Below are 24,647 nucleotides of genomic sequence, written 5' to 3'. Positions count from 1 at the left end.
CATCAATTAGGAGACTTCATAATTGGTGGAATTGCTTATCATGCTACTGCCATCGCCAGTGAACAAGTCTTCAGGGAAGAACCCCTGCCAACATTGACAGATCTATTTGTGTAAGGCCTAAATTATTGTTTGATTTTCTTTCCAAATATTGTATTAATTTATTTTATACAATAAAAACTACCACTTAGATAATTTGTGCTAGAGCTGCAGCTAAAGAACAAAAAATATAGGGAGAAATCCTATCCACCAAAAGCTAGTGGGAATTAAGATACAGCAAATTAATGTGGCATAAAGTTACTCCAGATCTGAACTCTGTTCGGCAGCAGGGCTCCTGCTGATATTCTGTCCATGCCTGGCTTAGGGAAAACCTGCTTTTAAAATATGTACTATGCCAGGTTACCAGGTCACATGACCAAGCTGGACATGCTTAGGATCTAACAAAGTCTCCGCTCTTTGATTCCACCTCTGCCTTGCTCCTGGAATGCTCCCCTTTTCAGTCTTAAACCAGCTTGGTTGAGATGATCAAGTTATGCTGATATACAGTATGTTCAACTGAACTGGGGTTGGGGACTTAATGCCAACTGAACATGGTTGATCCAACGATCCAGTGCATCCTAAAATCCTCCTCCTTGTGGATTTTACCATAGTGTTGCCCCCTCAGTCTGCTCCATCTGACAGCTTTAAAAAATAAACACCATCCCATCTGTTTTGTTATATTTTAACTCGATTTTCAAATAAGCTTTATAATGAAATAAATGATAAAAATCTAAAAACTTAATCAGAATGGAGAGTTTTATATTGTAAATGTGACTGCTTACATAGTTTTTTTTAATATTAATATCCAACTTATGTATAAATACTGTAATAATTGATTGTTAATAAAAGAGGCACAGAACACATTGGTAATAACTAAACTAAGTATGGAATATCCTTCTGAAAAAGAATCTCACACTTCTTTCAGCATAGTCCCTAAGCATTACCAGCACATCCTGGCTTTGGCATTCACAGTCAAAGAGATCAATGAAAACCCTCACCTCTTACACAATCTCACTTTGGGCTTCCACATCTATGACAGCTATTGCAATGCAAGGAGGACTTATCATGCTACAATGCTACTTTTATCCACAGAGGAGAGATTTATCCCTAACTACATATGTGAGCAACAGAAAAATCTAATAGCAGTCATTGGCGGAGTGGATGCCCCAATTTCCATGAATGTGGCGACGCTCTTGAAAAACTATAAGGTTCCACAGGTAGGTCAACTCTGCTTTCTCTTTCCCTCCCTCCCTCTATGTGACCCTCCACATTTCCTATACTATTATTTCAAGACATTAATGTGAGTCTTAAAAATATGGAGACTTCCTTTTTTATGAATCTCACATGCAAACTGAGTTTTAGGATCCTGTTTCTGATATGGTTTTTAAGATGCTGTGAGTGCTGCTGTTTCTTTTTGTTACTGAATTTATTTCAGGAGTTTAAATGTGCTATTTTGGGTTTGGGTGGAAATGATTTTTTCCCCCTCAACCTGATTGGCATTTGGTTGGGGTTTGTTTCATATTTCCTTATTTTGCTGCTGCCATTGGTCAAATAATGTGCCTAACTGGGCAATAAGAATTTTGCTCTGAGAGTGTTGCTGTAATCTAGCAATTATAGATGCAAACTTTGAGCCAGGAAAACCTCAGTGCATTTTCCTCTCAGTCATAAATCCACTTGATGGCTATTGATCAGTGTATATTCTTTCAGCCTTGAATCCCTAACTTGAGCATTGGAATGTTGTTGTTGTTGTTTAGTTGTTTAGTCGTTTCTGACTCTTCATGACCCCATGGACCAGAGCACGCCAGGCACTCCTGTCTTCCACTGCCTCCCGCAGTTTGGTCAAACTCATGCTGGTAGCTTCGAAGACACTATCCAACCATCTCGTGCTCTGTCGTCTCCTTCTCCTTGTGCCCTCCATCTTTCCCAGCATCACGGTCTTTCCAGGGAGTCTTCTCTTCTCATGAGGTGGCTAAAGTACTGGAGCCTCACCTTCACGATCTGTCTTTCCAGTGAGCACTCAGGGCTGATTTCCTTCAGAATGGAGAGGTTTGATCTTCTTGCAGTCCTTGGGACTCACAAGACTCTCCTCCAGCACCATAATTCAAAAGCATCAATTCTTTGGCGATCAGCCTTCTTGATGGTCCAGCTCTAACTTCCATACATCACTACTGGGAAAACCATAGTTGTTACTATACGGACCTTTGTTGGCAAGGTGATGTCTCTGCTTTTTAAGATGCAGTCTTGGTTTGTAATTGCTTTTCTCCCAAGAAGCAGCCGTCGTGGCTGCTGTCACCATCTGCAGTGATCATGGAGCCCAAGAAAGTAAAATCTCTCACTGCCTCCATTTCTTCCCCTTCTATTTGCCAGGAGGTGATGTGCCCAGTGGCCATGATCTTCATTTTTTTGATGTTGAGCTTCAGACCATATTTTGTGCTCTCCTCTTTCACCCTCAATAAAAGGTTCTTTAATTTCTCCTCACTTTCTGCCATCCAGGTTGTGTCATCTGCATATCTGAGGTCGTTGATATTTCTTCCGATAATCTTAATTCTGGCTAGGGATTCATCCAGCCCAGCCTTTCGCATGATGAATTCTGCATATAAGTTAAATATGCAGGGAGACAAAATACAGCCTTGTCGTACTCCTTTCCCAATTTTGAACCAATCAGTTGTTCCATATCCAGTTCTAACTGTAGCTTCTTGTCCCACATAGAGATTTCTGAGGAGACAGATGAGGTGATCAGGCACTCCCATTTCTTTAAGAACTTGCCATAGTTTGCTGTGGTTGAGACAGTCAAAGGCTTTTGCATAGTCAATGAAGCAGAAGTAGATGTCTTTCTGGAACTCTCTAGCTTTCTCCATAATCCAGCGCATGTTTGCAATTTGGTCTCTGGTTCCTCCGCCTTTTCTAAATCCAGTTTGCACTTCTGGGACTTCTCGGTCCACATACTGCTTGAGCCTTCCTTGTAGAATTTTAAGCATAACCTTGCTAGCGTGTGAAATGAGTGCAATTGTGCGGTAGTTGGAGCATTCTTTAGCACTGCCATTCTTTGGCATTGGGATGTAGACTGATCTTCTCCAATCCTCTGGCCACTGCTGAGTTTTCCAAACTTGTTGGCATATTGAGTGTAGCACCTTAACAGCATCATCTTTTAAAATTTTAAATAGTTCGGCTGGTATACCATCACTTCCACTGGCCTTGTTATTTGCAGTGCTTTCTAAGGCCCATTTGACTTCACTGCAGGATAACTGGCTCAAGGTCAGCAACCACACTACCTGGTGTGTACAAGCCATCCATATCTTTCTAGTATAATTCCTCTGTGTATTCTTGTCACTTCTTCTTGATGTCTTCTGCTTCTGTTAGGTCCTTGCCACTTTTGTCCTTTATTGTGGTAATCTTTGAACGAAATGTTCCTTTCATATCTCCAGTTTTCTTGAACAGATCTCTGGTTCTTCCCATTCTGTTGTTTTCCTCTATTTCTTTGCATTGCTCATTTAAGAATGCCTTCTTGTCTCTCCTTGCTATTTTTTGGAAATCTGCATTCAATTTCCTGTATCTTTCTCTATTTCTCTTGCATTTTGCTTGACTTCTCTCCCAAGCTATTTGTAAGGCCTCATTGGACAGCCACTTTGCTTTTGTTGTTGCCTCCTGTATAATGTTGTGAGCCTCCATCCATAGTTCTTCAGGTACTCTGTCCAGCAAATCTAAATCCTTAAACCTGTTCCTCACTCCCACTGTGTATTCATAAGGGATTTGATTTAGATTGTATCTTACCGGCCCAGTGGTTTTTCCTACTTTCTTCAGTTTAAGTTTGAATTTTGGTATAAGAAGCTGATGATCTGAGCCACAGTCAGCTCCGGGTCTTGTTTTTGCTGACTATATTTAGCTTCTCCATCTTTGGCTGCAGAGAATATAATCAATCTGATTTTGATGCTGCCCATCTAGAGACGTCCATGTGTAGAGTCATCTCTTTTGTTGTGGGTAGGAGTGTTTGTGATGACCAGCTTGTTTTCTTGGCAGAACTCTATTAGCCTTTGCCCTGCTTCATTTTGATCTCCAAGGCCAAACTTGCCAGTTGTTCCTTTTATTTCTTGATTCCCTACTTTAAAAGGTAAAGGTACCCCTGCCCATACGGGCCAGTCTTGACAGACTCTGGGGTTGTGCGCCCATCTCACTTAAGAGGCCGAGGGCCAGCGCTGTCCGAAGACACTTCCGGGTCACGTGGCTAGCGTGACAAGCTGCATCTGGCGAGCCAGCGCAGCACACGGAACTCCGTTTACCTTCCCGCCGGTAAGCGGTCCCTATTTATCTACTTGCACCCGAAGGTGCTTTCGAACTGCTAGGTTGGCAGGCGCTGGGACCGAACGACGGGAGCGCACCCCGCCGCGGGGATTCGAACCGCCAACCTTTCGATCGGCAAGTCCTAGGCGCTGATTCCCTACTTTAGCATTCTTCAATTGTATGAGATTCTATAGTTGGCTTCCATAAGCAAAGGTGAAAGCAGTGGTTTCCTATTTCCATGAATGCTCTTGAAAACTTTAATATGCAATATGCATTGTATTATTACAACTTTTCTTTCTCTCCCCTAAAATTCCTTTAGCTCATATATGGCTCTGCTCCATTGAAAACAGATGGAAACCCAGGAATTTCTTTCTACCAGATGGTTCCTCATCAAGCACTTCAATACACAGGAATTCTCTCTTTGCTTCTTTATTTCAAATGGATATGGATTGGAGTACTAGTAATGGATAATGAAAATGGTGAAATGATTTTGCAGACTGCTTTACCAAAATTTTCCCAGAGGGGTATCTGCTTTGACTTTATAAAAAGAATCCCTATGTTTACGTCTGCCACTGAATTTGATGAAATTCTTGAATATGGATTAAAAATACATAATGAACTTCTGAATAGTACAGCCAGTGTGGTTGTGTTTTATGGTGACTCTTATTCCATGTTGATTTTGAGATGGATTCCGTATTTTGCAGAATATCCACCAAGTCTACCAAAAGGTATAGTGTGGATAACAACAGCTGCAATGGAGCTCACTTCACAGCTATATCAAAAGAATTTGGACACAGAAATATTCCATGGTGTCCTGTCCTTCACAATCCATTCCAATGATCTACCAGCATTCAAAGCATTTGTTGAGAGCAAAAATCCTTTAAACACAAAAGGTGATGGTTTCATCAGAGACTTCTGGCAACAGGCCTTTGATTGTGTATTTGCAGATCCAAATGTGGAAGATGTGATGGGGAATATTTGTACTGGGGAGGAGAAACTAGAGAACCTTCCTGCTCCATTCTTTGAGATGAGCATGAATGGCCACAGCTACAGCATCTACAATGCTGTCTGCGCTGTAGCCCATGCTTTGCATTACATGTCTTCAACTAGATTCAAATATCAAGTAATGGAAAGAAGAGGTGGATGGAAGTACCAGAATCAACAATTGTGGCAGGTAACATGCTCAACATTATCAAGAGGCAGAGCACCATAAGTGTACTACAATAGTCCTTAATTTGTGTCCTTAATGTGTCCCCAATTCCTTCCCATCTTAAGGTATATAACATATATCGCTTTAATAACTCTTCTTCCTTTCCTCCCTTAAATTTCTGGATGGTTTCCAAATTACTGTTTGATTTTCTCAACTCGCTTGATTTTCTCAACTCGCCAAGTCCACCCAACTGGTCATGCCCTCCAGATGTTGTTTGACTACAATTCCCATCATCCCAGAACTCTTACTATATTGACTGGGGCTAATGGCAGTTTTAGTGAATGTCCTGCTCCATATTTTTTAATAGGTAGAAATTCTGTTATGAATTTGGTGCATCTAATTCATTCTGTTAAATAAAGAGCTAGTGTGGTGTAGTCGTAATCTGGTGAACCGTGTTCGCGTCTCCGCTCCTCCACATGCAGCTGCTAGATGACCTTGGGCTTGTCACACTTCTTTGAAGTCTCTCAGCCCCACTCACCTCACAGAGTGTTTGTTATGGGGGAGGAAGGGAAAGGAGAATTTTAGCCACTTTGAGACTCCTTCGGGTAGTGATAAAGCAGGATATCAAATCCAAACTCTTCTTCTTAATGAGCCTGAACCAGGCCTTCTGGGAGTAGATCTACATGAATATGTATGCCCCTTGAAGTCACATTATTTTAAAAGAATAATACATAGAAACAGAAGTTTCAGAAACTTCAGAAACATGCTTTAAAGTCAATTTATAAGAACTCTCCCTGCCCTCTTCATTACCATCTTTATTAAAATTTACTACCCTTGGTATAGGTTTCTATATGTTCATCTTATTTTTGTTGTTGTATTTTTAATGCTACCTTCCAAGTGGGTGCATATACATTAATGAGTTAGGCCTTTGAATCACATTTTTATTTATTTTTTTAAAAGAATACATTCTGTTGTCAGAAGTTGGCTCAGACTGTGTCAACCCAGACTAAAATGGTGTTAACCTTATTGACTATTGAAACATTAACCGTGTTTCAACACTCTGAAAAATATAGAAACCAAACCTTCAGAACCTAACGTGCTTTAAAGTCAATTTATTAGAATTTCTTCCTCCTTTTTGGAATTACAAAGAGTGAGCTTCTTTATCATGAATACTTTCTCACTCAGAAACCATAAACAAGGTATGACTTTACTATCAACGATCCAACTGCAGCCTTTTCTCAACTCTTCCCTTCTCCTCTTCAAACCAGCTACATAATTTTCTCAGACGTGTCTCTTTTAACAACAGTGGTGGGGACAAGATTTCCTTTGATGAGAATGGAGAGTTAGTGGCTGGATTTGATGTGATCAACTGGATTGTTTCCTCAAACCAATCATTTCATAGAGTGAAGGTTGGGAATGTTGATCCCAACCAACAGTTGACCATCAATGGGGATGCCATAACTTGGCCCAACCATTTTAACCAGGTAAGTCTCAATGGTCTGGTTTGTAACTTTTTAGAAAATAGAAAAACTAAAAATGGATGGATGGATGGAAGGGTGGCAAAGATATTCCTATCTATATTAACTGAGAAGTTGTTTTGGGGAAGTATAAAAAGCAAAACTCTATATCTTGTCTGTTTTGTGTATTCATGAAATCAGAATCTACGCCATTAACCAACCCCATCCTTTCCAAAAGATGGTTTCTTAACAGTCTGTTGTACTATAATTATCATGTTGATCAGCAAAATTAGGGATACATTCCTGAAAGAAAGCATCACTTAAGTACACCTAAAAGTTGCCTTAAATATTCTAATCTCAAAATTCTCAATATTACTATTCTGGGTTCTCGTGTATGGATTAGTCTCAGCCTCTTTCCTTATGTACTGAGCGGTGCCATCCCGGAACTAGGAAAAGAGTGAAAGATGGGGAGCCATTTTGCTGTTATGATTGCATCCCATGTCCAGAAGGGAAGATTTCGGCTCAGGAGGGTGAGTATTCTGCACAAACTGTACAGTTTACAAGTGAATGGCTTTAGCTGGAATTCATAGGAATGTGCCTACAAATTAACAACTATATACCAGGTTTAGCATGTGATTGAAATGTTTATTAAACCTGTAGGTAGTTGCTGAAAAAGAAACTGGTTTGTGTCTGTGATTATTTGCCTCAGAGTCCCTGTCAGGGAAATATGTTGGGTATTAAGTACAGTGGCTTTTGTACAGTAGCTAGATAATGGGCAGTACTAGTAACAGTTTATCAGAGAAGATAACTTCCAAATGTATGATCAAGCTTCAAACAAACAGACACACACACACACAGAGAGAGAGAGAGAGAGAGAGAGAGAGATCAAAAATGATTTTCTGACTTATCATCAATGGCAATAAGCCTGAAAGAAAAAGTTTTAGGAATGAACTTAACTTGGTCCAGTCTTTGAAGAGTGTTTAGATCCTTCAATTGTTGCAAAAGCAGGAGACCGATTCTTTATGATAGTTGGATCCCACAATCTATTCATCTGACACAACACACACTGATACAGATACATTTACGTGATAAAAATGGAAATTTACAGAGATAGAAGGAATAAATGAAAAATTAAGAGAATACATGACCAACCTAAATAGAACAGCACAGACAAAAATAATTGGAAATTTAAAAAAAAAAGTTTAGAGTTTTTGTTCTATTTTTTTATCTATTAACAGGGATTGCAACTTTTTGTTCCAGGAGAGGACTTTCAAAATTACTATGCTTTGCATTTTAATAAAATGAAAATAATATCTATCTAGTTTAGAAGTTAAAATGAGAGGTTTTTATCTGTTACACCAAGGTTTAAAAAATCCTTCCAACACTACACAAAATAGCCATAACTCCTAGCCTTATTTTGCTTACAGATTATAGTATTCTAACACAGAATGTTCTTCGCAGGTGTCGGTTAAAACTCCAAACACACTACTTAATAGGGCTTTCACCAGACAAGACAGGAAAAATTCATGATCAAATTTAATATGTTGTTCATTAGAATACAAAAACCATTGCATATTAAATAATAACAATTAAAACATAGTTCAGATAAACATAATTTCTACAGAATATGTGTTCGCTCTCCCTGATTAATACCAAATATTTTCTTTTTCAGACATGAATGAGTGTAATATATGCTCAGAAGAAAAATGTCCAAATAGTAATCAGGATATGTGTATTCCCAAGGAAATAACCTTTTTATCCTATGAAGAACCTCTGGGCATCAGTTTAGCCTGCAGTGCTTTTGCTTTTTCCTTCATCACAGCTTTGGTTCTGGGAACATTTTTGAAGCACCACCACACACCCATTGTCAAAGCCAACAATCGGGACCTCACCTACACTCTCCTCATTGCCCTTCTCTTCTGCTTCCTTTGTGCATTGCTATTCATGGGAAAGCCTGAGAAGGTGACATGCCTCTTCCGACAAACTGCTTTTGGCACCATCTTTTCAGTGGCTGTTTCTTGCGTGTTGGCAAAAACCATGACAGTGGTTTTAGCTTTTATGGCCACCAAGCCAGGATCCAAGATGAGGAAGTGGGTGGGGAAGAGACTGTCTATTGCCATTGTGGTTTCCTGTTCTTTTATTCAAGGAGGCATCTGTACTGTGTGGTTAGCATCCTCACCCCCATTCCCAGATGTTGACATGAACTCAATGCTTCAAGAAATTGTACTGGAATGCAATGAGGGATCCGTGACTATGTTTTACTGTGTCCTGGGCTACATGGGCTTCCTGGCTCTTGTCAGCTTCACTGTGGCTTTCCTTGCCCGGAAGTTACCTGACAGTTTCAATGAAGCCAAGTTTATCACTTTCAGCATGTTGCTCTTTTGCAGTGTTTGGCTGTCCTTTATTCCCTCCTACCTCAGTACCAGGGGGAAATACATGGTTGCAGTGGAGATCTTTTCTATCTTAGCCTCTGGTGCTGGTCTCCTGGGATTCATCTTTGCCCCCAAATGCTATATTATTGTGTTGCGGCCTAAACTAAATAACAGGGAACATCTAATAAGAAATAAGACCTAAGGAATCTGAGTGCCTTCAATGTACTTTATTTTGCTTGCTTGTTAGTTTTTTATTTATAAAAAATGTTGAACTATATAATTTTTCCCATAGCCCCCCACATTCTCTGAACATTTAAATTTTATTTGGAGAATTTAATTAAGATTTTGCAGCCAAAAAGAGAGGGGGGATATATGTATCCTGCCCCTCCATTTATTGTTCAGGCAACTCCCCATTTACTTGGGGGTTACATTACTTTCTTTCCTGTAGCCCTTTTGGACCCCTTAGGATGGGGGTGGGGCACTTACTTCGCGCTGCCGAACACCCTCCATCCCTCCCTATTTTAGGTGCTACTGTTTGGGCCTTGCTTTGGATTGGGTCGCCTCCTTTGGAGCAGGGTCTGGGTAGGAATTTTTCCATTTGGCAGATTGGCTTTAGCCACTTGGTTTTCGCCTACCCCCTTAGCAATCGTCACAACTTTGTAAGGTTTGGTGGTTAGGCATTGGTTTATAGAAATGTGTGGGAAGGAAGGTGTGGCCATCACATGCCCCTCCAGAAATAGGGTATTCCGGTAAAGGAATCTGGGGGTCCTGGATCTCGCCCGAAGTCCGCTTGAGGGACTAGGGCCATGCCAGGACCACAGGAACACCAGGATGAGCTTCAATCGATCTTCAACAATGTTGCTCTCTCAGCTTGTTGTTTACCCTTACAGACTGTCAACCAGAGAGGCAGGAGTCAGTTATAGTCCCTGAACAATGCCTAGGACAATACCACGTAATAAAGTTGTGGCCTAAATTTTGCACAAAAACTTAAAACTAAGATGATGTGTCTGTTTGAAGTTATTTACTGGGAAAGGGCTTGGGGGCCTGGGGCGCAACATAATTCATGATTTCTACAGAATATGTGTTCACTTTGTCTGATTAAGACCACATATTTTCATTTTCAGACGTGAACAAGTGTAATATATGCTCAGAAGAAAAATATTCAAATAATAATCAGGATATGTGTATTCCCAAGGAAACAACCTTTTTGTCCTATGAGGAACCTCTGGGCATCAGTTTAGCCTGCTTTGCTTTTACTTTTTTCCTTCATCACAGCTTTGGTCCTGGGAACATTTTTGAAGCACCACCACACACCCATTGTCAAAGCAAAAAGCACATCCACCAAGCCAGGATCGAGGATGAGGAACTGGGTGGGGAAGAGACTGGCTATTGCCATTGTGGTTTCCTGTTCCTTTATTCAAGCAGGCATCTGTACTGTGTGGCTGGCATCTTTGCCCCCATTTCCAGATGTTGCCATGCACTCAATCACTAAAGAAATTGTACTGGAATGTAATGAGGGCTCCGTGACTATGTTTTACTCTGTCTTGAGCTACATGGGCTTCCTGGCTCTTGTCAGCTTCACTGTAGCTTTCTTTGCCAGGAAGTTACCTGACAGTTTCAATGAAGCAAAGTTCATCACTTTCAGCATGTTGGTCTTTTGCAGTGTTTGGGTATCTTTTGTTCCAACCTACCTCAGTACCAAGGGAAAATACACGGTTGCTGTGGAGATGTTTTCTATCTTAGCATCTGGTGCTGGTCTGCTAGGTTGCATCTTTGCACCAAAATGCTACATTATTGTGTTGCGGCCTGAGTTGAACGAAAGGGAACATCTAATAAGAAATAAGACCTGAAGAATTTGAGTGCATAGAATGCATGCATGCATGAAGAGTGGTCACCAGACAAGGGGTTAAAATGGGCTTGTTCTGCTATGTTATCTTCTTTCCTTTTATATATTGCGAGCTTCTGTGTTAAATAAAATTGTTGAATTGTACACTGCAATGGAAAATAAATCTGTAATGTGTTGGTATTTAGATTGTGATGCATAGCATGGAAACTTCTATTGAAGCTAAAGAAGAGTTGAGAGAAGAGTCTAGCAGTTTATGATTAAGTGGGGCTAAATCTCATCTGGGTGCATCACAAGGTGTTTAGCTTAGAATCACATGAAACCTCTAGTGTTACAAGTCCATTTGCTTATCTATCTCCAAGAAAAGAGCCTCAGGCTAATGGAGACTGGAATGGAGGAAAGACAAAGGAATTTTAGCACTTGAATATATATATATTTGGAATCCAAGTGTGCTATGCTTGGACAAGTATAAGACATTATTCAACTATCTGAATGTAACTTTATTTGTTTCCCGTTGCTTCAGAGTAAAGTTGTGTAGTAAATCTTTTGAACCATGTTTTTGCACTGAAGAATTTTTATTTGAAAGAGTCACCTTTTATTCACATTATTTGCCTCCATATGTGCACTGTCGATGGCCTCAATAGCCCAGGTGTCGAGATCTTTGGGGGAAGTCCTTTTCTAGTTCTTGCCACCCTCACAGGTTCACTTGGTAGTGAAGCAGGAAATGGCCTTCTCAGTGGCTACACACAGATTTGGGAACTCCCTCCATAGAGAATTTAGATAGACTCTCTCCTGATTGTCCTTCCTTAAGCAAGTGACAACAGCTGACAGCCAGACGAGAATACATATAGGGCTCAGTCAGTGCCCATAGCTTGATGGATCACAGGTTCATCTTACAAAGCGTCTCATAATTGACATTCAAACTCATAGCTGTCTGATAAAAGGGGTGCATTAAGGGGATTAATGCCTCTCAGCTGCCCCCCCCCCATTATATTCTGATCAACATCCTCTTGTTTAATGTGGATTTATGAGGGAGCATTTATTGAGACTGCTCATGTTGCAATTGTAAGGAGACACAGGCATAAGGCATCCATGACTACTTTGTTGCTAACCCCTACCACAAAGATTTGAATCCAGTGTCCTCTTCATGCTGTGAGTCATTCCAAACTTCACCATGCCTTCCTAACTAACTAAAGAGTGAGGGAAATCTTCTTTCCAAAATATGTGACAAACAACTTTTCTTAATTCCTAAAGGACTCCACATCCTCCATTTCGGAATTGTTGTTAATGTAATAATTAACTACACAATTAGTTAGTCAGAAGGACGGTCATTAATTATGATGTTCAGCCAAACCCCTGGGAACTTCCTTGGCTGTTAGCATAACAGAGAGCAAAGAGTGTGAAGGTTGTCATAAATATATCCAGTTCAATTGAGAGATATGGAGTGGCACTGGGAAAAGACAAGAGTTCACAGCTCTGCTCTTGGATATTCCAGGCTTCAGACTTCTGTACCGAGGATGGTGGTTTTAGTCATTTTGCTGCTGCCTCTGCTTCCTCCCATGGAATTCAAGACCCATGCTGTTCAGTGCAATATCTATTACCCACAGCCTCCACTTCACAAATATCATCAATTAGGAGACTTCATAATTGGTGGAATTGCTTATCATGCTAGTGCCATCGTCAGTGAATTAGCCTTCAGGGAAGAACCCCTGCCAACATTGACAGATCTATTTGTGTAAGGCCGAAATGATTGTTTGATTTTCTTTCCAAATATTGTATTAATTTATTTTATACAATAAAAACTGCCACTTAGATAATTTGTGCTAGAGCTGCAGCTAAAGAACAAAAAATATAGGGAGAAATCCTATCCACCAAAAGCTAGTGGGAATTAAGATACAGCAAATTAATGCGGCATAAAGTTACTCCAGATCTAAACCCTGTTCGGCAGCAGGGCTCCTGCTGATATTCTGTCCATGCCTGGCTTAGGGAAAACCTGCTTTTAAAATATGTACTATGCCAGGTTACCAGGTCACATGACCAAGCTGGACATGCTTAGGATCTAACAAAGTCTCCGCTCTCTGATTCCACCTCTGCCTTGCTCCTGGAATGCTCCCTTTTTCAGTCTTAAACCAGCTTGGTTGAGATGATCAAGTTATGCTCATTTACAGTATGTTCAACTGAACTGGGGTTGGGGACTTAATGCCAACTGAGCATGGTTGATCCAGAGATCCAGTGCATCCTAAAATGCTCCTCCTTGTGGATTTTACCATAGTGTTGCCCCCTCAGTCTGCTCCATCTGACAGCTTTAAAAAATAAACACCATCCCATCTGTTTTGTTATATTTTAACTCGATTTTCAAATAAGCTTTATAATGAAATAAATGATAAAAATCTAAAAACTTAATCAGAATGGAGAGTTTTATATTGTAAATGTGACTGCTTACATAGTTATTTTTTTTATATGTATATCCAACTTATGTATAAATACTGTAATAATTGATTGTTAATAAAGGAGACACAGAAAATGGTGGTAATAACTAAACTAAGTATGGAATATCCTTCTGAAAAAGAATCTCACACTTCTTTCAGCATAGTCCCTAAGCATTACCAGCACATCCTGGCTTTGGCTTTCACAGTCAAAGAGATCAATGAAAACCCTCACCTCTTACCCAATCTCACTTTGGGCTTCCACATCTATGACAGCTATTTCAATGCAAGGAGGACTTATCACGCTACAATGCTACTTTTATACACAGAGGAGAGATTGATCCCTAACTACATATGTGAGCAACAGAAAAATCTAATAGCAGTCATTGGGGGAGTGGATGCCCCAATTTCCATGAATGTGGCGACACTCTTGAAAAACTATAAGGTTCCACAGGTAGGTCAACTCTGCTTTCTCTTTCCCTCCCTCCCTCTATGTGACCCTCCACATTTCCTATACTATTATTTCAAGACATTAATGTGGGCCTTAAAAATACTGAGACTTCCTTTTTATGAATCTTACATGCAAACTGAGTTTTAGGATCCTGTTTCTGATAAGGTTTTTAAGATGCTGTGAGTGCTGCTGTTTCTTTGTGTTACTGAATTTATTTCAGGAGTTTAAATGTGCTATTTTGGGTTTGGGTGGAAATGATTTTTTTTCTCAACCTGATTGGCATTTGGTTGGGGTTTGTTTCATATTTCCTTATTTCGCTGCTGTCATTGGTCAAATAACGTGCCTAACTGGGCAATAAGAATTTTGCTCTGAGAGTGTTGCTGTAATCTAGCAATTATAGATGCAAACTTTGAGCCAGGAAAACCTCAGTGCATTTTCCTCTCAGCCATAAATCCACTTGATGGCTATTGATCAGTGTATATTCTTTCAGCCTTGAATCCCTAACTTGAGCATTGGAATGTTGTTGTTGTTTAGTCGTTTAGTCGTGTCTGACTCTTTGGGACCCCATGGACCAGAGCACGCCAGGCACTCCTGTCTTCCACTGTCTCCCGCAGTTTGGTCAAACTCATGCTGGTAGCTTCGAAGACACTATTCAACCATCTCGTCCTCTGTCGTCCCCTTCTCCTTGTGCCCTCCATCTTTCCCAACATCACAGTCTTTTCCAGGGAGTCTTCTCTTCTCATGAGGTGGCCAAAGTACTGGAGCCTCAGCTCCACGATCTGTCTTTCCAGTGAGCACTCAGGGCTGATTTCCCTCAGAATGGAGAGGTTTGATCTTCTTGCAGTCCATGGGACTCTCAAGAGTCTCCTCCAGCACCATAATTCAAAAGCATCAATTCTTCGGCGATCAGCCTTCTTGATGGTCCAGCTCCCACTTCCATACATCACTACTGGGAAAACCATAGCTTTTACTATATGGACCTTTGTTGGCAAGGTGATGTCTCTGCTTTTTAAGATGCAGTCTTGGTTTGTAATTGCTTTTCTCCCAAGAAGCAGCCGTCGTGGCTGCTGTCACCATCTGCAGTGATCATGGAGCCCAAGAAAGTAAAATCTCTCACTGCCTCCATTTCTTCCCCTTCTATTTGCCAGGAGGTGATGTGCCCAGTGGCCATGATCTTCATTTTTTTGATGTTGAGCTTCAGACCATATTTTGTGCTCTCCTCTTTCACCCTCAATAAAAGGTTCTTTAATTTCTCCTCACTTTCTGCCATCCAGGTTGTGTCATCTGCATATCTGAGGTCGTTGATATTTCTTCTGACAATCTTAATTCTGGCTAGGGATTTATCCAGCCCAGCCTTTCGCATGATGAATTCTGCATATAAGTTAAATATGCAGGGAGACAAAATACAGCCTTGTCGTACTGCTTTTCCAATTTTGAACCAATCAGTTGTTCCATATCCAGTTCTAACTGTAGCTTCTTGTCCCACATAGAGATTTCTGAGGAGACAGATGAGGTGATCAGGCACTCCCATTTCTTTAAGAACTTGCCATAGTTTGCTGTGGTTGACACAGTCAAAGGCTTTTGCATAGTCAATGAAGCAGAAGTAGATGTCTTTCTGGAACTCTCTAGCTTTCTCCATAATCCAGCGCATGTTTGCAATTTGGTCTCTGGTTCTTCCCCTTTTCTAAATCCAGTTTGCACTTCTGGGAGTTCTCAGTCCACATACTGCTTGAGCCTTCCTTGTAGAATTTTAAGCATAACCTTGCTAGCGTATGAAATGAGTGCAATTGTGCGGTAGTTGGAGCATTCTTTAGCACTGCCGTTCTTTGGCATTGGGATGTAGATTGATCTTCTCCAATCCTCTGGCCACTGCTGAGTTTTCCAAACTTGTTGGCATATTGAGTGTAGCACCTTAACAGCATCATCTTTTAAAATTTTAAATGGTTCAGCTGGAATACCATCACTTCCACTGGCCTTGTTATTTGCAGTGCTTTCTAAGGCCCATTTGACTTCACTGCAGGATACCTGGCTCAAGGTCAGCAACCACACTACCTGGTGTGTACAAGCCATCCATTTCTTTCTGGTATAATTCCTCTGTGTATTCTTGCCACTTCTTCTTGATGTCTTCTGCTTCTGTTAGGTCCTTGCCACTTTTGTCCTTTATTATGGTAATCTTTGAACGAAATGTTCCTTTCATATCTCCAGTTTTCTTGAACAGATCTCTGGTTCTTCCCATTCTGTTGTTTTCCTCTATTTCTTTGCATTGCTCATTTAAGAATGCCTTCTTGTCTCTCCTTTCTATTTTTTGGAAATCTGCATTCAATTTCCTGTATCTTTCTCTATTTCTCTTGCATTTTGCTTGTCTTCTCTCCCCCGCTATTTGTAAGGCCTCATTGGACAGCCACTTTGCTTTCTTGCATTTCCTTTTCATTGGGATGGCTTTTGTTGTTGCCTCCTGTATAATGTTGCGAGCCTCCATCCATAGTTCTTCAGGCACTCTGTCCATCAAATCTAAATCCTTAAACCTGTTCCTCACTCCCACTGTGTATTCATAAGGGATTTGATTTAGATTGTATTTTACCGGCCCAGTGGTTTTTCCTACTTTCTTCAGTTTAAGTTTGAATTTTGCTATAAGAAGCTGATGATCTGAGCCACAGTCAGCTCCAGGTCTTGTTTTTGCTGACTGTATAGAGCTTCTCCATCTTTGGCTGCAGAGAATATAATCAATGTGATTTTGATGCTGCCCATCTGGTGATGTCCATGTGTAGAGTCATCTCTTTTGTTGTTGGAAAGGAGTGTTTGTGATGACCAGCTTGTTCTCTTGACAGAACTAGATTAGCCTTTGCCCTGCTTCATTTTGATCTCCAAGGCCAAACTTGCCAGTTGTTCCTTTTAATTCTTGATTCCCTACTTTAGCATTCTTCAATTGTATGAGATTCTATAGTTGGCTTCCATAAGCAAAGGTGAAAGCAGTGGTTTCCTATTTCCATGAACGCTATTGAAAACTTTAATATGCAATATGCATTCTATTTTTACAACTTTTCTTTCTCTCCCCTAAAATTCCTTTAGCTCATATATGGCTCTGCTCCATTGAAAACAGATGGAAACCCAGGAATTTCTTTCTACCAGATGGTTCCTCATCAAGCACTTCAATACACAGGAATTATCTCTTTGCTTCTTTATTTCAAATGGATATGGATTGGAGTACTAGTAATGGATAATGAAAATGGTGAAATGATTTTGCAAACTGCTTTACCAAAATTTTCCCAGAGGGGTATCTGCTTTGACTTTATAAAAAGAATCCCTATGTTTAGGTCTGCCACTGAATTTGATGAAATTCTTGAATATGGATTAAAAATACATAATGAACTTCTGAATAGTACAGCCAGTGTGGTTGTGTTTTATGGTGACTCTTATTCAATGATGATTTTGAGATGGATTCCGTATTTTGCAGAACATCCACCAAGTCTACCAAAAGGTATAGTGTGGATAACAACAGCTGCAATGGAGCTCACTTCACAGCTCTATCAAAAGAATTTGGACACAGAAATATTCCATGGTGTCCTGTCCTTCACTATCCATTCCAATGATCTACCAGCATTCAAAGCATTTGTTGAGAGCAAAAATCCTTTAAGCACAAAAGGAGATGGTTTCATCAGAGACTTCTGGCAACAGGCCTTTGACTGTGTATTTGCAGATCCAAATGTGGAAGATGTGATGGGGAATATTTGTACTGGGGAGGAGAAACTAGAGAGCCTTCCTGCTCCATTCTTTGAGATGAGCATGAATGGCCACAGCTACAGCATCTACAATGCTGTCTGCTCTGTAGCCCATGCTTTGCATTACATGTCTTCAACTAGATTCAAATATCAAGTAATGGAAACAAGAGGTGGATGGAAGTACCCGAATCAACAATTGTGGCAGGTAACATGCTCAACATTATCAAGAGGCAGAGCACCATAAGTGTACTACAATAGTCCTTAATTTGTGTCCTTAATGTGTCCCCAATTCCTTCCCATCTTAAGGTATATAACATATATCGCTTTAATAACTCTTCTTCCTTTCCTCCCTTAAATTTCTGGATGGTTTCCAAATTACTGTTTGATTTTCTCAACTCGCCAAGTCCACCTAACCAGTCATGCCCTCCAGATGTTGTTTGACTACAATTCCCATCATCCCAGAACTTTTTCTATATTGACTGGGGCTAATGGCAGTTTTAGTGAAAGTCCTGCTCCATATTTTGTAATAGGTAGAAATTCTGTTATGAATTTGGTGCATCTAATTCATTCTGTTAAATTAAGAGCCAGTTTGGTGTAGTCGTAATCTGGTGAACCATGTTCGCGTCTCCGCTCCTCCACATGCAGCTGCTAGATGACCTTGGGCTTGTCACACTTCTTTGAAGTCTCTCAGTCCCACTCACCTCACAGAGTGTTTGTTATGAGACTCCTTCGGATAGTGATGAAGCAGGATATCAAATCCAAACTCTTCTTCTTAATGAGCCTGAACCAGGCCTTCTGGGAGTAGATCTACATGAATATGTATGCCCCTTGAAGTCACATATTTTATTTAAAAATAATAATACATAGAAACAGAAGTTTCAGAAACTTCAGAAACATGCTTTAAAGTCAATTTATAAGAACTCTCCCTGCCCTCTTCATTACCACCTTTATTAAAATTTACTACCCTTGGTATAGGTTTCTATATGTTCATCTTATATTTTTTTGTTGTATTTTTAATGCTACCTTCCAAGTGGGTGCATATACATTAATGAGTTAGGCAGTTGAATCACATTTTTATTTATTTTTTTAATCAATATATTCTGGTGTCAGAAGTCGGCTCTGATTGTGTCAACCCAAACTAAAATGGTGTTAACCTTATTGACTATTGAAACATTAACCGTGTTTCAACACTCTGAAAAATATAGAAACCAAACCTTCAGAACCTAACGTGCTTTAAAGTCAATTCATTAGAATTTCTTCCTCCTTTTCGGAATTACAAAGAGTATTTTACAAAGTATCATGAATACTTTCTCACTCAGAAACCATAAACAAGGTATGTCTTTACTATCAACTATCCAACTGCAGCCTTTTCTGAACTCTTCCCTTTTTCTCTTCAAACCAGCTACATAATTTTCTCAGACGTGTCTCTTTTAACAACAGTGGTGGGGACAAGATTTCCTTTGATGAGAATGGAGAGTTAGTGGCTGGATTTGATGTGATCAACTGGATTGTTTCCTCAAACCAATCATTTCATAGAGTGAAGGTTGGGAATGTTGATCCCAACCAACAGTTGACCATCAATGGGGATGCCATAACTTGGCCCAACCATTTTAACCAGGTAAGTCTCAATGGTCTGGTTTGTAACTTTTTAGAAAACAGAAAAACTACAATGGATGGATGGATGGATGGACGGATGGCAAAGATATTTCTATCTATATTAATTGAGAAGTTTTTTGGGGGAAGTATAAAAAGCAAAACTCTATATCTTGTCTGTTTTGTGTATGCATGAAATCAGAATCTACGCCATTAACCAACTCCATCCTTTCCAAAAGATGGTTTCTTAACAGTCTGTTGTACTATAATTATCATGTTGATTAGGAAAATTAGTGATACATTCCTGAAAGAAAGCATCACTTAAGAACACCTAAAAGTTGCCTTAAATATTCTAATCTCAAAATTCTCAAAATTACTATTCTGGGTTCTCATGTATGGATTAGTCTCAGCCTCTTTCCTTATGCACTGAGCGGTGCCATCCCGGAACTAGGAAAAGAGTGAAAGATGGGGAGCCATTTTGCTGTTATGATTGCATCCCATGTCCAGAAGGGAAGATTTCGGCTCAGGAAGGTGTGTATTCTGCACAAACTGTACAGTTTAAAAGTGAATAGCTTTAGCTGGAATTCATAGGAATGTGCCTACGAATTAACGACTATATACCAGGTTTAGCATGTGATTGAAATGTTTATTAAGCCTGTAGGTAGTTGCTGAAGAAGAAACTGGTTTGTGTCTGTGATTATTTGCCTCAGAGTCCCTGTCAGGGAAATATGTTGGGTATTAAGTACAGTGGCTTTTGTACAGAAGCTAGATAATGGGCAGTACTAGTAACAGTATCAGAGAAGATAACTTCCAAATGTATGATCAAGCTTCAAACAAACATACAAACACACACACACACACACAGAGAGAGAGAGAGAGAGAGAGAGAGAGAGAGAGAGAGAGAGAGAGAGATCAAAATGATTTTCTGACTTATCATCAATGGCAATAAGCCTGAAAGAAAAAGTTTTAGGAATGAACTTAACTTGGTCCAGTCTTTGAAGAGTGTTTAGATCCTTCAATTGTTGCAAAAGCAGGAGACCGATTCTTTGTGATAGTTGGATCCCACAATCTATTCATCTAACACAACACACAATGATACAGATACATTTACGTGATAAAAATGGAAATTTACAGAGATAGAAGGAATAAATGAAAAATTAAGAGAATACATGACCAACCTAAATAGAACAGCACAGACAAAAATAATTGGAAATTTAAAAAAAATAAAGTTTAGAGTTTTTGCTCTATTTTTTTATCTATTAACAGGGATTGCAACTTTTTGTTCCAGGAGAGGACTTTCAAAATTACTATGCTTTGCATTTTAATAAAATGAAAATAATATCTATCTAGTTTAGAAGTTAAAATGTGAGGTTTTTATCTGTTACACCAAGGTTTAAAAAATCCTTCCAACACTACACAAAATAGCCATAACTCCTAGCCTTATTTTGCTTACAGATTATAGTATTCTAACACACAATGTTCCTCGCAGATGTCGGTTAAAACTCCACACACACTACTTAATAGGGCTTTCACCAGACAAGACAGGAAAAATTCATAATCAAATTTAATATGTTGTTCATTAGAATACAAAAACCATTGCATATTAAATAATAACAATTAAAACATAGTTCAGATAAACATAATTTCTACAGAATATGTGTTCACTCTCCCTGATTAATACCAAATATTTTCTTTTTCAGACATGAATGAGTGTAATATATGCTCAGAAGAAAAATATCCAAATAGTAATCAGGATATGTGTATTCCCAAGGAAATAACCTTTTTATCCTATGACGAACCTCTGGGCATCAGTTTAGCCTGCAGTGCTTTTGCTTTTTCCTTCATCACAGCTTTGGTTCTGGGAACATTTTTGAAGCACCACCACACACCCATTGTCAAAGCCAACAATCGGGACCTCACCTACACTCTCCTCATTGCCCTTCTCTTCTGCTTCCTTTGTGCATTGCTATTCATGGGAAAGCCTGAGAAGGTGACATGCCTCTTCCGACAAACTGCTTTTGGCACCATCTTTTCAGTGGCTGTTTCTTGCGTGTTGGCAAAAACCATGACAGTGGTTTTAGCTTTTATGGCCACCAAGCCAGGATCCAAGATGAGGAAGTGGGTGGGGAAGAGACTGTCTATTGCCATTGTGGTTTCCTGTTCTTTTATTCAAGGAGGCATCTGTACTGTGTGGTTAGCATCCTCACCCCCATTCCCAGATGTTGACATGAACTCAATGCTTCAAGAAATTGTACTGGAATGCAATGAGGGATCCGTGACTATGTTTTACTGTGTCCTGGGCTACATGGGCTTCCTGGCTCTTGTCAGCTTCACTGTGGCTTTCCTTGCCCGGAAGTTACCTGACAGTTTCAATGAAGCCAAGTTCATCACTTTCAGCATGTTGCTCTTTTGCAGTGTTTGGCTGTCCTTTATTCCCTCCTACCTCAGTACCAGGGGGAAATACATGGTTGCAGTGGAGATCTTTTCTATCTTAGCCTCTGGTGCTGGTCTCCTGGGATTCATCTTTGCCCCCAAATGCTATATTATTGTGTTGCGGCCTGAACTAAATAACAGGGAACATCTAATAAGAAATAAGACCTAAGGAATCTGAGTGCCTTCAATGTACTTTATTTTGCTTGCTTGTTAGTTTTTTATTTATAAAAAATGTTGAACTATATAAATTTTCCCATAGCCCCCCACATTCTCTGAACATTTAAATTTTATTTGGAGGATTTAATTAAGATTTTGCAGCCAAAAAAGGAGGGGGAATATATGTATCCTGCCCCTGCATTTATTGTTCAGGCAACTCCCCATTTACTTGGGGGTTACATTACTTTCTTTCCTGTAGCCCTTTTGGACCCCTTAGGATGGGGGTGGGGCACTTGCTTCGCGCTGCTGAACACCCTCCCTCCCAATTTTAGGTGCTACTGTTTGGGCCTTGCTTTGGATTGGGTCGCCTGCTTTGGAGCAGGGGCTGGGTAGGAATTTTTCCATTTGGCAGATTGGCTTTAGCCACTTGGTTTTCACCTACCCCGTTAGCAATCGTCACAACTTTGTAAGGTTTGGTGGTTAGGCATAGGTTTATAGAAATGTGTGGGAAGGAAGGTGTGGCCATCACATGCCCCTCCAGAAATAGGGTATTCTTCTTTCCTTTTATATATTGCGAGCTTCTGTGTTAAATAAAATTGTTGAATTGTACACTGAAATCGAAAATAAATCTGTAATGTGTTGGTATTTAGATTGTGATGCATAGCATGGAAACTTCTATTGAAGCTAAAGAAGAGTTGAGAAAAGAGTCTAGCAGTTTATGATTAAGTGGGGCTAAATCTCATCTGGGTCCATCACAAGGTGTTTAGCTTAGAATCACATGGAAGGTCTAGTATTACAAGTCTATGCATATGCTTATCTCTCTCCAAGAAAAGAACCTCAGTTTAATGGAGACTGGAATGGAGGAAAGACAAAGCTTGGAATTTTAGCACTTGAATATATATATATTTGGAATCCAAGTGTGCTATGCTTGGACAAGTATAAGACATTATTCAACTATCTGAATGTAACTTTATTTGTTTCCCGTTGCTTCAGAGTAAAGTTGTGTAGTAAATCTTTTGAACCATGTTTTTGCACTGAAGAGTTTTTATTTGAAAGAGTCACCTTTTATTCACATTATTTGCCTCCATATGTGCACTGTCGATGGCCTCAATAGCCCAGGTGTCGAGATCTTTGGGGGAAGTCCTTTTCTAGTTCTTGCCACCCTCACAGGTTCACTTGGTAGTGAAGCAGGAAATGGCCTTCTCAGTGGCTACATAAAGACTTGGGAACTTCCTCCATAGTGAATTTAGATGGACTCTCTCCTAGTTGTCCTTCGTTCAGCAAGTGACAGCAGGTGTCAGCAGGTAACAGCAGGCAGACAGGCCAGAATACATATGGAGTCTGTCAGTGCCTATAGCTTGATGGATCACACGTCAATATTACTAAGCATTTCACAGTTGGTATTCAAACTCATAACTCTCTTGTAAAAGGGGTGCTTTGAGGCAGTTAATACCTCTAAAGTGCCCCCCTTATATCCTGAGCAACATTCTCTTGTTTAATGTGGATTTACAAGGGAGCATTTATTGAGACTGCTCATGGTGCAGTAGGAAGGAGATGCAGGCATGATACCTTGTTGCTAACCCCTATCACAAAGATTTGAATCCAGTGTTCTCTTCATACTGCGGGTCATTCCAAACTTCACCATGCCTTCCTAACTAACTAAAGAGTGAGGGAAATCTTCTTTCCAAAATATGTGACAAACAACTTTTCTTAATTCCTAAAGGACTCCACATCCTCCATTTCGGAATTGTTGTTAATGTAATAATTAACTACACAATTAGTTAGTCAGAAGGTCGGTCATTAATTATGATGTTCAGCCAAACCCCTGGGAACTTCCTTGGCTGTTAGCATAACAGAGAACAAAGAGTGTGAATGCTGTCATAAATATATCCAGTGCAATTCAGAGATATGGAGTGGCACTGGGAACAGACAGGGGTTCACAGATCTGTTCTTGGATATTCCAGGTTTCAGACTTCTGTACCGAGGATGGTGGTTGTAGTCATTTTGCTGCTGCCTCTGCTTCCTCCCATGGGATGCCAGACTCACACTGTTCAGTGCAGTATCTATTACCCACAGCCTCCACTTCACAAATATCATCAATTAGGAGACTTCATAATTGGTGGAATTGCTTATCACGCTGGTGCCGTCGTCAGTGAATTAGCCTTCAGGGAAGAACCCCTGCCAACATTGACAGATCTATTTGTGTAAGGCCGAAATGATTGTTTGATTTTCTTTCCAAATATTGTATTAATTTATTTTATTCAATAAAAACTGCCACTTAGATAATTTGTGCTAGAGCTGCAGCTAAAGAACAAAAAATATAGGGAGAAATCCTATCCACCAAAAGCTAGTGGGAATTAAGATACAGCAAATTAATGCGGCATAAAGTTACTCCAGATCTAAACCCTGTTCGGCAGCAGGGCTCCTGCTGATATTCTGTCCATGCCTGGCTTAGGGAAAACCTGCTTTTAAAATATGTACTATGCCAGGTTACCAGGTCACATGACCAAGCTGGACATGCTTAGGATCTAACAAAGTCTCCGCTCTCTGATTCCACCTCTGCCTTGCTCCTGGAATGCTCCCTTTTTCAGTCTTAGACCAGCTTGGCTCAACCAGCTTCATCACAGCCAGCTTGGTTGAGATTACCAAGTTATGCTGATATACAGTATATTCAACTGAACTGGGGTTGGGGACTTAATGCCAACTGAGCATGGTTGATCCATAGTTAATTTT

General features: G+C 40.0%; 2 protein-coding genes across 2 annotated transcripts; both read left to right on the top strand.

Moving 5' to 3' along the window:
• Positions 1 to 920: 920 nt before the first annotated feature.
• LOC114583198 (vomeronasal type-2 receptor 26-like) lies at positions 921 to 9,495 on the top strand. Its single transcript, XM_077918150.1, has 5 exons — positions 921 to 1,253; positions 4,634 to 5,488; positions 6,733 to 6,948; positions 7,325 to 7,451; positions 8,594 to 9,495. Exons 1-5 carry the CDS (start codon positions 921 to 923, stop codon positions 9,493 to 9,495), a joined length of 2,433 nt encoding a protein of 810 aa, XP_077774276.1.
• Positions 9,496 to 13,659: 4,164 nt separating this feature from the next.
• LOC144325314 (vomeronasal type-2 receptor 26-like) lies at positions 13,660 to 21,927 on the top strand. The gene is made up of 5 exons (XM_077918149.1): positions 13,660 to 14,016; positions 17,083 to 17,937; positions 19,135 to 19,350; positions 19,730 to 19,856; positions 21,026 to 21,927. The coding sequence occupies exons 1-5, from the start codon at positions 13,660 to 13,662 to the stop codon at positions 21,925 to 21,927; spliced, it is 2,457 nt and encodes an 818-aa protein (XP_077774275.1).
• Positions 21,928 to 24,647: the final 2,720 nt, after the last annotated feature.

The sequence above is a fragment of the Podarcis muralis genome, chromosome 13 (assembly GCF_964188315.1).
Source record: "Podarcis muralis chromosome 13, rPodMur119.hap1.1, whole genome shotgun sequence".
NCBI lineage: Eukaryota > Metazoa > Chordata > Lepidosauria > Squamata > Lacertidae > Podarcis > Podarcis muralis.
This window is presented reverse-complemented; position numbering and strand designations above follow the sequence as displayed.